The sequence below is a fragment of the Cupressus sempervirens genome, chromosome 5 (genome assembly GCF_028749045.1).
Source record: "Cupressus sempervirens isolate cs-2001-9-10 chromosome 5, ASM2874904v1, whole genome shotgun sequence".
Classification (NCBI taxonomy): Eukaryota; Viridiplantae; Streptophyta; class Pinopsida; order Cupressales; family Cupressaceae; genus Cupressus; species Cupressus sempervirens.
Window position 1 is genome coordinate 360,416,219 of NC_143122.1, and position 15,930 is coordinate 360,432,148.

The 15,930-nt window shown below is 34.2% G+C and overlaps 1 protein-coding gene across 2 annotated transcripts in view; it reads right to left on the reverse strand.

The window, feature by feature from the left end:
* The window catches only part of EMB1974 (NHL domain-containing protein), a 230,278-nt gene extending 221,682 nt beyond the window's left edge, over nt 1-8,596 (reverse strand). For both annotated transcript variants that reach the window (XM_089830348.1, XM_089830347.1), the window contains exon 1: nt 8,139-8,596. In XM_089830348.1, coding sequence (XP_089686474.1) covers nt 8,139-8,298 — 160 coding nt within the window. In that variant the 5' untranslated portion in view covers nt 8,299-8,596. The remainder of the gene's footprint in view (nt 1-8,138) is intronic.
* Nucleotides 8,597-15,930: the final 7,334 nt, after the last annotated feature.

The window sequence follows — 15,930 nt, forward strand, 5'->3', positions numbered from 1 at the left end:
TCTTAAACAATCATTTAGATGAAACAACTAATTTTCCTTTTGGTCTTAGAACAATGTCCCACACATCATTTTTTATGATGGATTGATGCTCCATCATGGCATCCTTCTACACTTGCTGATTTGAAGCTTCTTCGACACTAGAAGGCTCAAATGCTACGATGTGACTCATCAAGGCAACATAACCAGCAAACTTATGAGGCAGTTTACTCTCTCTGAATGTGCCACAAGGGGCAACTTCAGAAGATCAACCACAACCTTCAGCATAGAAGATAAAGCTCTGAAATTTAGATGTCCAAATATCTTGTATCAGAGCTCACACGAATTTCAAGTGTCGTGAGCTAAAGGTTGAATAGGACAGGTTGACAGCACATAGAAACTGTAATGGCAAACTCCAATCTCACAAGTTGATTGAATGTTGGAGTTATTCTTCCATGCAAGAACTTTTCCATCAGCAAAGGCAACATGATAACCATGTCTTTTAATGCTGATATAGAAATCAGATTCCTCATAATATGAGGAACAAAAAGAACATTACTCAAGTGTAGTGGAATTCTGAAATCCAATTGGAAAGATGTACACATCACTTGACTCTGTTTGAGGAGAAGAATTTTCTACATTTGCAGCAGCTACTTGAGGCTTTGGTCTAGAAATACAATCTCTAGCAAATAGTCCATAATTATCACATCTGAAGGACTGGATCCTAGAAAGATCTATTTTCTTTTTCTTAGAGTCAGGAGCTACTCAAAGCTCTTATCTCTGAATCTTTTGGGATTTCATTTCTTCCCCTTTCCTTTTGAAGTCTGGGCTGCAAGTACATGATCATCTTCACTATGATTTTTATGTCCACATCTTCTAGCTTCTAATCTAGATTCTTCTTGAATGCAATCAGCTCCTAGTCTATCAAATTTTGGAAGCTCATCTCTCCCACTCACATCTTGAATGAAGGATTCCCATGAATGGTGAAGTCCATTCATAACAAGCATAACTAGATCCTTATTTGCAAAAGATTCTCCAATTGCACTAAGTTAGTCCTTGAACTCTGTAATGATCACTCAAAGATGAGAATCAAAATAGAAATCACCAGTGTCATATACAAAGATCATAAACTACTGCTCAATATTGAGCATTGAATAATGTATGCAATTATTAGAACTTCAAATGATTCAGAAAAATATCGCATAAAAAGAACATTCAGAAAAACTTCCTCAAAACGTGAATGCTACACCCAATACTCTGTATTGTATATTTTCCAAGAGCTCATAATAATAAAAACTTCAGCGGACTCTCAATCATAGAGAATTGTCATCTTCAGAATGTCAACCAACAACCAAGAGAGATGTCAGATGATATGAACGACTTCAATTACAAGAAATAATAAAGCTCGAAGGACTTTCTCATTACAAAGACTGCCAGCAAGGATAGGCACATGTACAAGAAGTCACAACGGATGCCAAGTAAGAAAACGGCAGAAGTAATAATGACACCAAAATGAATACGAATGGTGCCATACACAGTATATCACCAATAGGATGAGCTTTGGCATAAAGCAAGAATGACAAAACTGAAAAAATATGAATTTTCAAACAGAGAGCACTATATGATTATAATAAGTTGACGCAGCCTCTGAATTGATCTGAAGAGAACACTTGAACATAGAAGAATAGGAGAACAAAAAAGATAATGTGAAGAAGAAGCACCAGATAATTATCGCTGATGAAACTCATCACCATTAAAATTGTTCCAAACCCACCAGAATGAATGAATTATAATGAGTTCATTATTGCAGATGAATCTCAGAGAATTCAAGGCACTTCAATGCAGGTACGAAGATTTTTATCACAGCTACTGATAATTCAAGAATAGTTGTTTGTTGAATACATTGTTGTGGTTTCTTGATATAATTCTAAGATTGAAAACACATTTCTTGATATAATTTTATAGTTTGATCATGATAGTTTCCAATTTTGTTCTTTCAGATGAGTAAAGTAGCAAATTTCACTTCCTCAGAATATTAGTCAACAATAATTATAGGGTAAGAGTCAACCAGGCTATCTGATATGTATGTACAATGTCATTTGGGAGAGTTTCTCTAATTTTTCAATTTAATGAGTCAAATTTGCTTATGGCTCTTATAGGCTTGATTGGAAATGTATAATGAGAATATTGCTATCTAAACTTATGTAAAGAATGACTTCAAGAAAAAGGCTTAATTAGTAATCTTACACAAGTATGAAATGCTCTAATACACCATAATATAACCTTCCTTATCTGATGCGAATTCCAATATACTGCTCCAATAGAAGCCGGTTCTAAAATCTAATATAGATTACAACATACAACAGGTCTGATAATTTTATGCAGAATGGAATAAGAGTATTGTGCTTCACTAATTTATGATCAATAAGAAACTAAATGATTAGTCTAGTCAGAAACTTAAAATAAATAGAGGAATATCCGATTTGTATCAAGTTGACGTTGCCCCAGTAATCATGCCAGGCATGGATATAGTTCTTCAAGATAATGACTTTGGCATAGCCTTCTGGTATTTTCTCCCAATAAAACATAGTCTGGTATAACTCTTATGGGTGGGTAAGTCTGACTGGTTTCTAAAATAATTTCATGATACCAAACCAAGTAAGGAGGTCTGATATAACCTGCAATCAGTCTGCTATAATGTGTTAAACTTAGTCCTTCTTAAATCCACTGTGTCTGAGATACCAATCAGCAGAGATAATCTGTATATAAGGTTATAAATCTGCTGTATATCTGACGGCATAGATAGTCTTATGTATGACATCTTTCCTGATTGTTTACTCTCATAATCATGTGTTTGAATAGCTATGAGCCTGATATGAAATAGTTAGAGTTCAGATAACCATCACTTTTCTGTTACAAGATTCAAGAAGAGTTGGCAGATTAACGGATTTCCGGATGATTCATTGATTAACAGAGGAACAAATGTGTTCCTTATTAAAAATTTCAAGGACGTTGTTTCTAAAAAGAAACAACGTAGACTGAAGACGGAATTAGAAACAAAACTAGAGACAGGATAGGAAACATTCCTATCTGGACTGAAGAAAAAAGAGACGGGATAGGAAACATTCCTATGTAGACTGAAAGACGGACTACAGACAAGTAGCTGACTATTATAAAAAGTATAAGATATTATCTTAATACCCTCCCTTAATGGTCAACATACGGATGTCGGAACATTCTGTGATAACTGAGACCCTCCTTGGATCTACAAAATGCTGAAACCAAGAAGCTTTGCCAGAAGAGTGCTATGACTCAAAATAAGTTGCAATTACAAAACTTCGTTTTTGTGGAAAAAACGGTAAAACTCAAAATCTCACACAACCTTGCGTATTACAGACAACTTGAAATGATTTTTGAGGAGAAAATCAACAAACCAAGAATCTCACACAACCTTGCGTATTACAGACAACTTGAAATGATTTTTGAGGAGAAAATCAACAAACCCATAAAAACAGAAACAGATTCAGAAGGCGAAAAATGCAGCTTCGCCTTGATCAGGAAGCGGAGAAGTCGTACGCTGCTTAACACCTAGAACAAGTTGATCGGTGTTTCGATATTCAAAGATTGCGATGATGCGCTGCTTCCAGGTTTCATAATTGCGACCATTGAATTTGGAATTATACTCGAACAGAATATTTGTCAGAGATGTCATGGCACATTTTTCAATGAAAACTGTGAAAATCTGTGAAGGCACGTTCTTCGAGGCAAAAATGCGAAAGACCCAGAAGAATCAGAGAATGACCCTGAAGAGAGCTCGAAAAACCCAGAAGGAATCTGCTGTCATTTTCTGGATTCGCTGGCTCGAAAATCGAGGCACAAAAATCGAGGCACCCAGAAAAAACGAACAACCCAGTTGAGCTCTCGAAAAACCCACCAAGAATTTGCAAACAAAATATTTTTTCGACCACAAAAATTAGGGTTTTGAAAAAAACGGCCCTAGCTGAAAAAAGCTTGAAAAAACTTCAGATTTCTTGATAAAAAATGGTCGAATCTGCTTCCCAGAGCACGATGACAGACTGAGACGGAACTAAAAATGGACGCGATTTTGAGAGATGATTTGTAGACAAACCCGAATTTGGGATTTGCAAACAGACCCGAATTCGGGATTTTTTCTATAGACCGAAAACCCTAGGTAGGTTTCTAAGAACGAGCACCAAAAAAAATTTCGAAAAATTATGCACTGATAATTTCAAAAGAAATTATAAGTTTTCGAAATAATGTACTAGCTCTGATACCATGTTACAAGATTCAAGAAGAGTTGTCAGATTAACGGATTTCCGGATGATTCATTGATTAACAGAGGAACAAATGTGTTCCTTATAAAGAATTACAAGGACGTTGTTTCTAAAAGAAACAACGTAGACTGAAGACGGAATTAGAAACAAAACTAGAGACAGGATAGGAAACATTCCTATCTGGACTGAAGAAAAAAGAGACGGGATAGGAAACATTCCTATGTAGACTGAAAGATGGACTACAGACAAGTAGTTGACTATTATAGAAAGTATAAGATATTATCTTAATATTTTCCTCATATATCTTTTGTATTCATGCAACCCCTTAATGGCATCTCTGCTAAATCCTCCCTTTGCACATGTCCTTCACCTTGTAACAGGAGAAGTAATCACCCCCTCTTACTTGGTTGTCCAATGATTCTTCTAAGTGCTTCAAGTATGAGATAAGCATATAGAACAAATCCCCCTTCCCCCTTTAGTGAACCACTTCCTCTAATAGCCATCGAGAGGGCATGTCGTAAGGAGTTGTATCCCTTTCATCATGTCCTTTTAAACAACTTAATCACATGTCTTATCGGTCTTAACCCTTGCTTACTAATAATGTCATTAATTAATTAATCCATTCTTTGGTCAAACTATTTGTTCTTCTCCTTGACAAAAATAATCTTACATATTAATGTATGTCCTGTCCATGGAATGCCTTTGGACAAAGATATCTGCTTTGTGCAACTTGTTGTAGCAATCAGATAGGGTTATTAGTATTGCAGTATGTCCACAAGAAATAAAAACACTTTGGAAGATTTGAGGTCATCACTAGAAATAAAATTATATAAGTATTGTATCATAGTGGAAGTCGCAATTTTCATTAGATGTGTTCCTGATATTGAGAGGGCATTGATTTGAGGGTGCACTTTTAATATTAGATTTGTATTACAACTGATCTATGATATTCAAAAAGGTTTCTCCTCAAATAAAGCTCCAATACTCCATGGGAAAAACTTGTGCATTTTGGAGCATAAGGATGCAAACTAGTAACATTATATCGGATTTCAAAGCAAGCCCAAAATATTTAAAAGAAATTTTCAAATGCAAAAATAGGTTTAGTTGTAACTGTAAATTTCCATTTGCTAAAATGAAAAATTATGCAATGTGAGACACACCAAAGTTACCATTTCAAGGCGCAATATGTATACCACCAAATGGGATATATTATTATAACATACTAAGAAATGACAAACATTAGTCCTGTGATCATATTCATATTTAAAAGGACTGCTTTTGTCTACGGATGGACAAGATTTTGTTTATTCAAGAACTTTGTCGAGGTTGTGAGATGAAGACTGAATGGTACCAGATTTTAGCAATACATGTAATAAATAAAAAGAAGTCTTCCCCATTGTAGGCTTTCACAACAAGGGTCTTATTCACCAAGTTGGGCCCAATTATCACTATCACCCCACAAATGCAATGGAAATATCAATTGGGGTCGGGGGAATTCCCAATCATCTATCATTTACGTACTATGAAATGTGCAATGTGAGACACACCAAAGTTACCATTTTGAGGTCAAATACGCATACCACCAAATGGGATATATTATTATAACATACTAAGAAATGACAAACATTAGTTCTGTGATCATATTAATATTTAAGAGGACTCCTTTTGTCTAAGGATGGGCAAGGTATTGTTTATTCAAGAACTTTGTTAAGGTTGTGAGGTGAAGACTTGGTTCCAGATTTTAGCAATAAATGTAATAAATGGAAATAAGCATTCCTCACTGTAGGCTTTCACAACAAGGGTCTTATTCACCAAGTTGGGCCCAGTTATCACTATCATCCCACAAATGCAATGCAAATATCAATTGGGATCAGGGTAATTCTCACAGTCATCTATCATTTGTGTACTACACATAATGTCAACCGCAACAAAATGATTGCATTGTATTCTTTCTATGGTCAGACTATTGACATTTGCTGATATAACCATAAAAGCTATTAATGCCTTGCTGTTAAATTTAGAGGCACTGGAAACTAATACCAATATGCAAATTTAGCAGACTAATTGCCTGTTGCAGCCGGAGTTCATATGAGTTGCAGCCAGAGTTCATATGAAATGCCTTTTTCCAACCAAAAGTTCATCAATAGCATTGATGGTTAGGTGGGTCAGAGACACAAAATCTATTAACATAAATTGATTTTTTTTGTTACTAAACAATCTTTTCAAAGAAAACTGAATAAAATATTGAACGTTTGTAGTGTAATAGCCTGTGGGTGATGAAATGTTGCTTCCATCGCAGTAAACAAGGTTAGATTCCCTGCAAGTGACACATAATGTAATATCTAATGTAAGACATGTTGGAATTTAATGGTCCATCAGTTAAAGAGTTAGAGAAGGAATCAAATAAGATTGTAGATGTGTTTGAGTTAACTGTCAATAAGTACCAGTTAGCTGTCAGTCACATCTAGTTTGTCGTCAATTGTATTAGTTTGTTGTCATTTGTATTAGCATAATTATAGGATCTCAATGAAGTCATAGGACTCTATATAATTGTAATTAGTACTACCACTGATGAATAAAAGCTGCAAGCTTAGTTTCTTTGTTTTTGAATATGTTGTTTTATTTTTCTAATATGGTATCAGAGCCATCTTCCTGTTAAATTGTGTGTGTGTTGTTTTATGTTTCTACTATGGTATCAGAGCCATCTTCCTGTTAAATTGTGTGTTTAAGAAGGCCTTTTGTGCTGCTGGAATAAGTTTGAGAAGAAGCTATCAAGGAGATGAGGCCTGGTGAAGAACCGCCAAATCTTGATGGTAATGATGATTTTATTGAAGATGAAGGTCTTGACATATTTTGAAAGAGCCAATGCTTTGAAAATAAGAAAGGATATAGTAGAGGCTAGATGGATGTTCAATAGTCTGAGATGCTAGCAGATTGGAGAAACTATACCTCATTGGGGTTATGAAATACACATGTGGAGATTGGTGTCTGATAGTTCAAGGAGATCTGAAATTTTGGCAACTTAGCTTCATACCTTTATGAGGGTCATGAGGCATTTCATGTGCAAATGGTGTCCAATAGTGTTGGACACTTGGATGATAGTTGCAAGACCATACCAGTTGTTGGGAGCGACTTGAAGAAGCCTTACTAGTGTAAGAACTTTTTTCAAAGAAAAGAATATACATAATGTATGTACTATTGTATGTATGTATTTACTATTGTATGTCAGTTTAATGTTGTAGCATTAAGAGGGGGTGTTGGAACTTAATGCTCCATAGTTAGAAAGTTAGAGATGGAATCAAATAAGGATGTATATGTCTTTGAGTTAGCTGTCAATAAGTTCTAGTTAGTTGGCAGTCACGTCTAGTTTGTTGTCAATTGTATTAGTTTATTGTCATTTGTATTAGCATGATTATAAGATCCTGATGAAGTCATATGACTATATAATTGTAATTAGTATTACAGTATTACCAATGATGAATAACAAACTGCAACTATATAATTGTAATTAGTATTACAGTATTACCAATGATGAATAACAAACTGCAAGTCTAGTTTCTCTATTTTTGAATCTGCTGTTCTATTTTTCTAATAAGACGTTATAAACTAATTCCCTCCAGATTATGTTATGCCAGATAAAGCACTCTGCAGAAATAAAAAGAACTTTCCAATTAAATTTATTATAAGATCTTTAACATTATTCGCGTCATTCAAGACCTTGATTCAAATCGTGTTATTGACCGTTTTGAATAACGAAAGTAATTCCAGACCCTTATAGATGTTTTCATCTGGGCATTAGCTAAAAAACAAAATTATTTATAAACTAAAAACGAAAATGAATAAGAAAAATTTGAGATAAAGGAGTACCTGGGTGTCTGGACGTTTCACTGGGGAAAACGGAGAAATGTCGTGAAAGGCGAATGAAATGATTGGTTCTCTTAATGTTTTGCACCCTCCTCGCCAAAGAAAAGAATGCCATTCCAAAATGGTGTGGATTATGTTGCCTCCGAGTTAAAAATTTAAACATCTCTTTAAAACCTGTCCAGTTTTAGCCAACAGGCTATATTTTGAAGCAGCTTTCCCCCGGAAGGTTGTCTCACGCCGGGCAAAACAACGTTCACGCAGTCGTAACATTCCTCGCCTCAAACCCGAAAATGAATTTAAACTCAGCAACCAAAATTTCGTTTAAGAAGGCTAGAAAAAAATGGTGCTCAAGAATCTAGTCGTTCGTTTTAAAAGACTGAAAAAATGGTCTCGAGCTCAAGGATGTAGCGGCTCTATAATTTCGATATTGGGTTTATGCAGCTTGCACAACGTGGTCAGATATATAACGGTATGACAGAAAGGAAATTTTTATTCGTCGTTGGAAGGAAGTGATGTTTTCATTAGCTTTTCATTAGTTACTTCATAATTATTAATTTTTAAGGTAAAAAAGTCTTATATTTTAAAGTTTGAGATGAATTTTGATCATTAACTTCTAATTTATTATTGATTACACCTAATAAAATTAGGGTTTTAATTATTTTTAATTCAACAAATTAACAAAAAAATACAACCGTGATACTCTAAAATCTTCCTTATCGCATCATTCTTTCTAGAGATAGATAGTAGGTGCTCCTATGTTATGGATGAGGGTTTGCACCAAGGGCATAATCACTTGTGTCATATGGCTATCGATGAGAATGTTGCTTTAGTCATTGTTTTTCCCTCAGACAGATAATGATTTCAAGTCTATCCTACAGGTGGCCAAAAGGGCGCTTCAATTTGAGGATCCATTCTTGTCTCTTACTTCATCCAGAATTTTTGAGAGTCGAACCTTGGTCATTCCAATGAAGGGTTTTGTCTGCTCATAGCTCCTTTCATGAACAATGTCAATGTTCAACTTAGTGTCTTGTTGAGGCTTTGTTATAGGAATGACTAGCTTTTGGTTCTATTCTACATTTGCAAATCTTTTAAGTTTGCATCTTTGCTTCAATTGTGAACAGAAAGCACAAACCGCCTTTCAACTAGGCATCCTTTTCTGAGATTTTTTGCTTTTTTATTTGTTAAATTTTGATGATGGAGAGGCTTATTCTTCTGTAAAGTTTGATCAAGGAAAAGCCTTTTTTCTGTAAAGTTGCTTTTTTTAGGTTTTAACGGATATGCGATGTAGGGGAAAAGATGACCAAAATAATCAAAATTTTGTATTATGTGGCGTCAAAGGTGTTGCAAGGGAAGGATTATAGTGAGAAGGTGGATATATGAAGTGTGTGGATAACTCTTTACATAATGCTATGCAAAAATCCTCCATTTAACAAAAAAAACCCCACAACAAATATTTGAGGTGGTTTTGCACAAAATGTTGCAATTTCCAAAGGATCTGTGACTCACATTCTCACATTTGACCAAGGATTTGTTATGTCAAATGATTTGCAGAGATATCACAAGAGAATCAGTGCAAAACAAGTTTTAGGTATTATTCCCTCCCCTGTTTTTGATGCATCTAAGTGATTTGTTAATTTTATTTTTTTAAGGGCTTCATTATTTTATTTTATTTCTTCTAAAAGGGCATCCTTGGATTGTCGAAGACTACTATTAATGGTTTTAATACCATTTGCAATTTTGTGAAATATTCTTATTTTGTTAAAACTATGTAAGAAAATATGACTCTAGGGGGAATGAGTGTAAGTTTCAATGTGTGGTGGCTAAGAAAGAAACTAGGATAAAATTCAAATTGCAGAACAAGTCAAGCTAGAAGTTGTTTGTAGGACTTTGTATAGATGGCATTGAGCACATGTGTATTGTGTGAGAGATCAGACAAAAATTTGGCACATCCATTGTTCAAATTGCATTGGAAATGTCCAATATGTGCATCTTCATGAATAGATTACTATAGAAGTAGCTTGAAGATTAAGACAAGTGAAGGTAGAAATCCTTTTTGAGGTAGGTTTTTTATGCAAGAGCATCTTGGGTACTCTGGCAATCTTGCATCATCTAAAAAGATTTCCTACTTATTGTTTGTTGATGTTTGGTAGGTTCAATCGGATAAACCTATGGCTATATATAATTATATATGAGATATAACTTTATTATACGAGAGAAATTAATATAATAATGATGTCTGTGTGTGCATGTGCGTGTGTGTGTCATTATTACATTTTTTTAAATTAATTATCAAATTAAAGAATAAACATGTCCCATGAAGGGACATGTCTCTTTTTAGCCTTTGCTCATTAAAAATAAGAGGTTGTTGCCATCTGGAAAAACACATACTAGACATAATGACAGTGCTATTACATTTGCAGTGATCCTCATAAATATAACATGGTATCTGAGCTAGGTTCTTCTTCTAAGAATTTAACATTGCAAACTTGCTCCAATAGATCTAGTTTTATTCAGAAGAAGTTAGTCGGTAGTACCAATGACAATATCTCTTATCACATTTATCCACACCTATGGTAGAGGGTGATAGCGGCAGTAAATTTCCATTTTCAATAATAGAAGACCTTGAAATATATGTCATCAATGATCGATGAACGAACTAGTTTCTCCAAATAACATGGCTACTACAAATGAGTTGAATGAGAGCTATGCAATAAAAAAAAAAAACCAACAAGCTCTCTAATAGCAGATAAAATGCAGCAAGTCTAGTCCAACAATAACTCTAGTTACACTAAATCGGACATAAGAAAAATCAGTGGGGTTGTGAGACAGACCAATCTATTTACTTTAGGTTTTATGGTCGACAAGTCAAAGAAGAGGAATCATGGATACAATATTGACTTGAGGAATGAACAACTTACAAATCAAGGTACAATGGTGATCACGAGATATTGAGTTCTAGTTCTTCTTCTCGGGCATTAAAGGATGTTGACATGTGCATCTCACCAATCTGTAATGAAATGGTGGCAAGTATACCACTACAGTGTGCAATGTTTGCTTTCACCAAAAATCCATGATCTTATTTTTTCACCTCCTGATAATTTATCTCTTCGATAGTGTCATAATTTTGAGATTTCTACTCAAGTAATATGCCCTAAGAAGGGTCAAAATAAAAATTAATTTGTCTAAGAAAAGCAAAGGAATGAGCAACTCATTCAACATATCTAACATCATAAAATTAGTAAGAAGACCATTAAAAGGGTTTATACAAGAAAAATATTTGGCAGTCAAAGAACTAATGTCATTGCCTAAAAATGGTGTACCAAAATTTGGTATGACATACACCCACTTACCATTATCCACATTAGTCATTGACTAGACCTATTAGCAGGTTTAGAAGAAAGGGTGAACAAACTCATGTTACGACCCTTATTGGTTAGACTGTGTGATGCAAAGTGAAAACAAATAGTAAAATAGTAAAAAGTGATCACATTGGAGGGAAGAAGATCATCCATTTTAAAACAATGAATAATAACAGGATAAAATAATTATTGGCAAATAACATAGATTGAATACACAACCCCATGCAAGTGAAGACCTCCATTAATAACAAGTACTTTGGTGTATTTAAAATGTGGGCAAAGATCTTAGGGAGGTATAGACATCATTGATAGACCCAATAAAGGTAATAAGAAAGAAATTTTTATTGGTAATGTTCGTTTTATGTTCCTTCCCATGTTTAATATGAGACCTTGTAATTGAGGTTAAATGAAACATTATATGAGACATTGTAATTGAGAACTTATGGTGGCAACAAAATGTGTGTGTGTGTGCACACACGCATATGGGCGTGCGTACATGTGCAAATGTAAATAATATTATGACTTTTGCAAAATAGATAAGTCATATAAATAATATTTATTATAAATATAGTTTATAAATAAAGAGGGATGGTCTTTGAAATGTCTATTGGAATAAGTAAATGGGAAACAAGATACTAGGGGGCGAGGGTGAATCAGGATCTTAAACTTTTGACGTAAAAACCAATTTGATTCATTCATACCTAATTCATCTCACAGATCTACCATTAAAACTGAAATGTTGAAACATAAATCAAATACATCACATCCATAAAAAGTTTAACACATAACACAATGATTTGGTTACCCAGAAACTGGTGTAGGAGCACCAAGAAAATATATCAAAGTCTTTTATATTATTCATAATTAAATTCAATTATGTTTGCATTAGTAATGTCATTTTGAGTCAATATGAATCAATATTTAAGGTTAAAAGAGCTTATTGTAATATGGTCTTGAATTGGTCATTTGATAAAATAACCATGAAGTGGTAAAATGGTGATAAAAGACATTATTATTCCATTCTAATATTTTTGGAATGTTCTTATGAAGTTTTAATATCATTTGAGTCAAATGTTGTAGAAGTTGTGAAATGCAACTTTTCAAAAGTTGTAAAAAGACAAAATGAGAACTTGGATGGTCATCAGAGGAAGTTGAGTAGTTGTAACTTCCACATGAAGTTGTAAAGGCTATTAAAACCCTTTAATGGTCTTTCATAGTCATGATTTAAAGTTGGAGAAGGATTGGAAAGCATTGGAAGTATTTTGGTGTCATGTTTTCATTGTTTAAATCTATTATTTTGTTGTCTTGAAAGCTTTTCCTCTTGTTTTCAGGTCTTGTACGACCATGTACAACTTGGAAACAAGTGTATTTCTATTATGGTAGTTTAATAAATTGAATAATCTTTCCATTTCTTTTGGTTTGAGAATATTTCATGTACTATTGAGGAAGTTATCAAAGTTTTGGTGAAAATTGTTTATAACTGCCTAAAACTCTGATTCATAGTGACCACTTTTGGGAAAACAATCATAATGTTTTATTGCACCGTTGGATCTTGCTATAAATTGGAGAATTGATATAAAATTATCCATTCTAAAATATGAATTGTGTGATTGGCATGGTTATGAATATTTGAAGAATTATTGATGACTATTTATGATTGTATTTTCATGACCATAATAGAGTTTATTTCACATGTGTTAATGCCTCCATCATGTTGAAGAAATTGTATTGATCATTGAACTCTATGGTTGATTTGGGGGCTCTTTAAGGGTTATAATGCCACTTTCATTAGAAACTATTAGGATCAACCTTAGACATAAATAACAGTTACATGCAAATATAAACAATATCAGAAAATAATAGATTGCACATAAGAGAACACAAGACACTAGGATTTAACATGGTTCACCCAATCCCTGGGCTATGTCCACCAATAGCAAGTCCAATATTATTATTATCTAGTGATTACAATCCATAATCCCTTACAGCTCAATACCGCCACAAGAAGCTACAATATCACCATTACATTATGAAATCCCTAACCCTAAGCCTTTTTTATACAAATTTTTTACCGCTTAAAAAATTAGGGCTGGAATAAGTCATCCAATAGGAAAATAGCAGCCGATGCCTTTTACAATATAAGGTCATTTTTGGCTTCAAGGGTGCTTCCCCTAAAAACCCCGGCAGGGGCATTGCCCCTCGACCCCACCTTGTACTATGATAGGTAGTGCACCTAGGGCACTGCCCTAGGACCCCACAGGGGCATTGCCCCAAACCCCCGTAGAAATAATATGGGGATAAAACTGCACTGAATAAACCTCTGAGTTTGATTAGGCTCCACATCACAACAAAAACACTTTAAGATGAAGGTAAAACTAGGGTGGGGATGAAACCCACAAATCTTCAATGTTGTAACAATAAAGTTAACTTGTTAGGGTTACAATGTTTTATCATGAGATATGATCTACCCTTTGAGGGGTCTGTCCTATTAAAAGCTTAAGAGACTATTAGGTCTCACCTTGTTAAAGGATTTTACACTCACAATGAAGTAAGGACTCTGTTAGGAGGTTTACATAGGCTTGTTAGGACCACTTTGTTAAAAGATTTACCCTGTCTCAATTAACAATAATTGATTTAGTACTTGACCCTTGGTTTGCTCTGCAAGCTGATCTTGGGTCTCCTCTTTACTATATCATTGATCTAAGTTTCCTAATCTGATAACTTTGTTCAGTCCTTCATTGCTCTGATTGCTCTTTGTCTGCTCTGCTCTTAGATTTTGCCTTTGCTCCTTCACATGCACGTAAGGATGCTTGTCCTTATCTCTCCTTCCTTCTTCATACTCTTGTATGTTACGATTTTTTGTTATAATCCTCCTTAAATAGATGTTCTACGAAGGTTCTAGACGTTGATTGATGGCTTACACTTCATCATCTTTTGTCATTTACATCCCATTTTTTGATCGGTTGAATCACATGCCTTGGGATCATTACCTTCTGCAATGATGCGTAATCAACATCATAGATGGATCTTCAAATATTAAATATCATAGAAAAGTTAGCCAAAATGGTTTACATATGAGTTTGTGCCATTACAAACTCTCATATGAAAACTGGACTACTTGGCGCTTGAGTGTTCTGACAGTTGATCTTGTAAACATCGTCGTGTTGTTACTTGACTTTTATATGATTGTTTACTTGGCTCTTGATAACTTATCAATATGATTGGTCTTCATTGTATTGCTCTGCTCTTACTATATTGATCGGCTCATATATCTGCTCAGTCTTTATTGAATACTTGACAATCAGTATCACATTTGGTATAAGCATTGTATGCGCAGCCTTTACTAGATAACTCGGTCATAGTGATGATCTTGTAATCTTGCCTAGTAAATGACTAAGTGTTTGGACACTAATTGGCAACATAGGCTTAGAGATCAAAATAATGATATGAAAAGCTAGAATAAAGATATAAAAATATAAGTGAATCAAAAGGAAGTGAGAAAATGAGAATGTGTGAGTAGAAGATAGCAGAATATATAAGTATGTGAAGTAGAGTCTCGGTGAGGAGGAATTCTCTTACACTAAAACTAGTCTCAAAATTCTAAGGGGATTCATCATTTTGGCATCATTCTTTGACTAAATGAGATAAGTATTTTCTTTTGCGTACAATTTAAAGTATCATATTTTTAATAAAGTTAATTTCGCTCGTTTATATTTCTATATGCACTATAAAAGCTATTTTCCTTGATCTTTTCCTTTGAGATTGTTACTGCAGGAAAAATGATTGATATCATATTTAGAGGGAGTCTAACACTTTGGTAAAAGCAAGTTTGGATAAGAAGCTCAGAAGATTGATGTTCAAATGGATTTTGACACATTTTTCTAAAGGAGGGGAAAGAGGATATGTTTAAGTTGATCCTTGACAATCTTGATGATATCAAAATCAAAGGGAGTTTTGAATTCATGTAAACTTTTTTAATCGTGCTTATGACTACATGATTTAATGGGCCTACCCATTGTGTACATCATGAGGAAGTGATGACTTCCAACTGATGTCACTTGTATTTGTAGAACTTATTGAAAGGTGACAATCTTACAATAACTTATTTTTTTATTATGATGGATATCTTATGATGTCTATAGATATCTTACGATGTGTATGCATATCATGATAGATTATACTTTGCATGGTGGATGTTTGTATGGTAAGCATTATAAGAATGTGTGTGCATATACCTTATAAACATTTTTTGAGTACATGGTGAATGTTATGCAAATTGATGTTCTAGGAGGCCATTACACAAAGTACTTGGTGAATTTCATGCGACTTGATGTTTTGGAAGGCCATTACTCATAATACTTGGTGAATATCTTGCATCTCAACATTCTGGAAGGTCATTACTCAAAGAGTATTTGGTGAACATCATGTGTTGATAT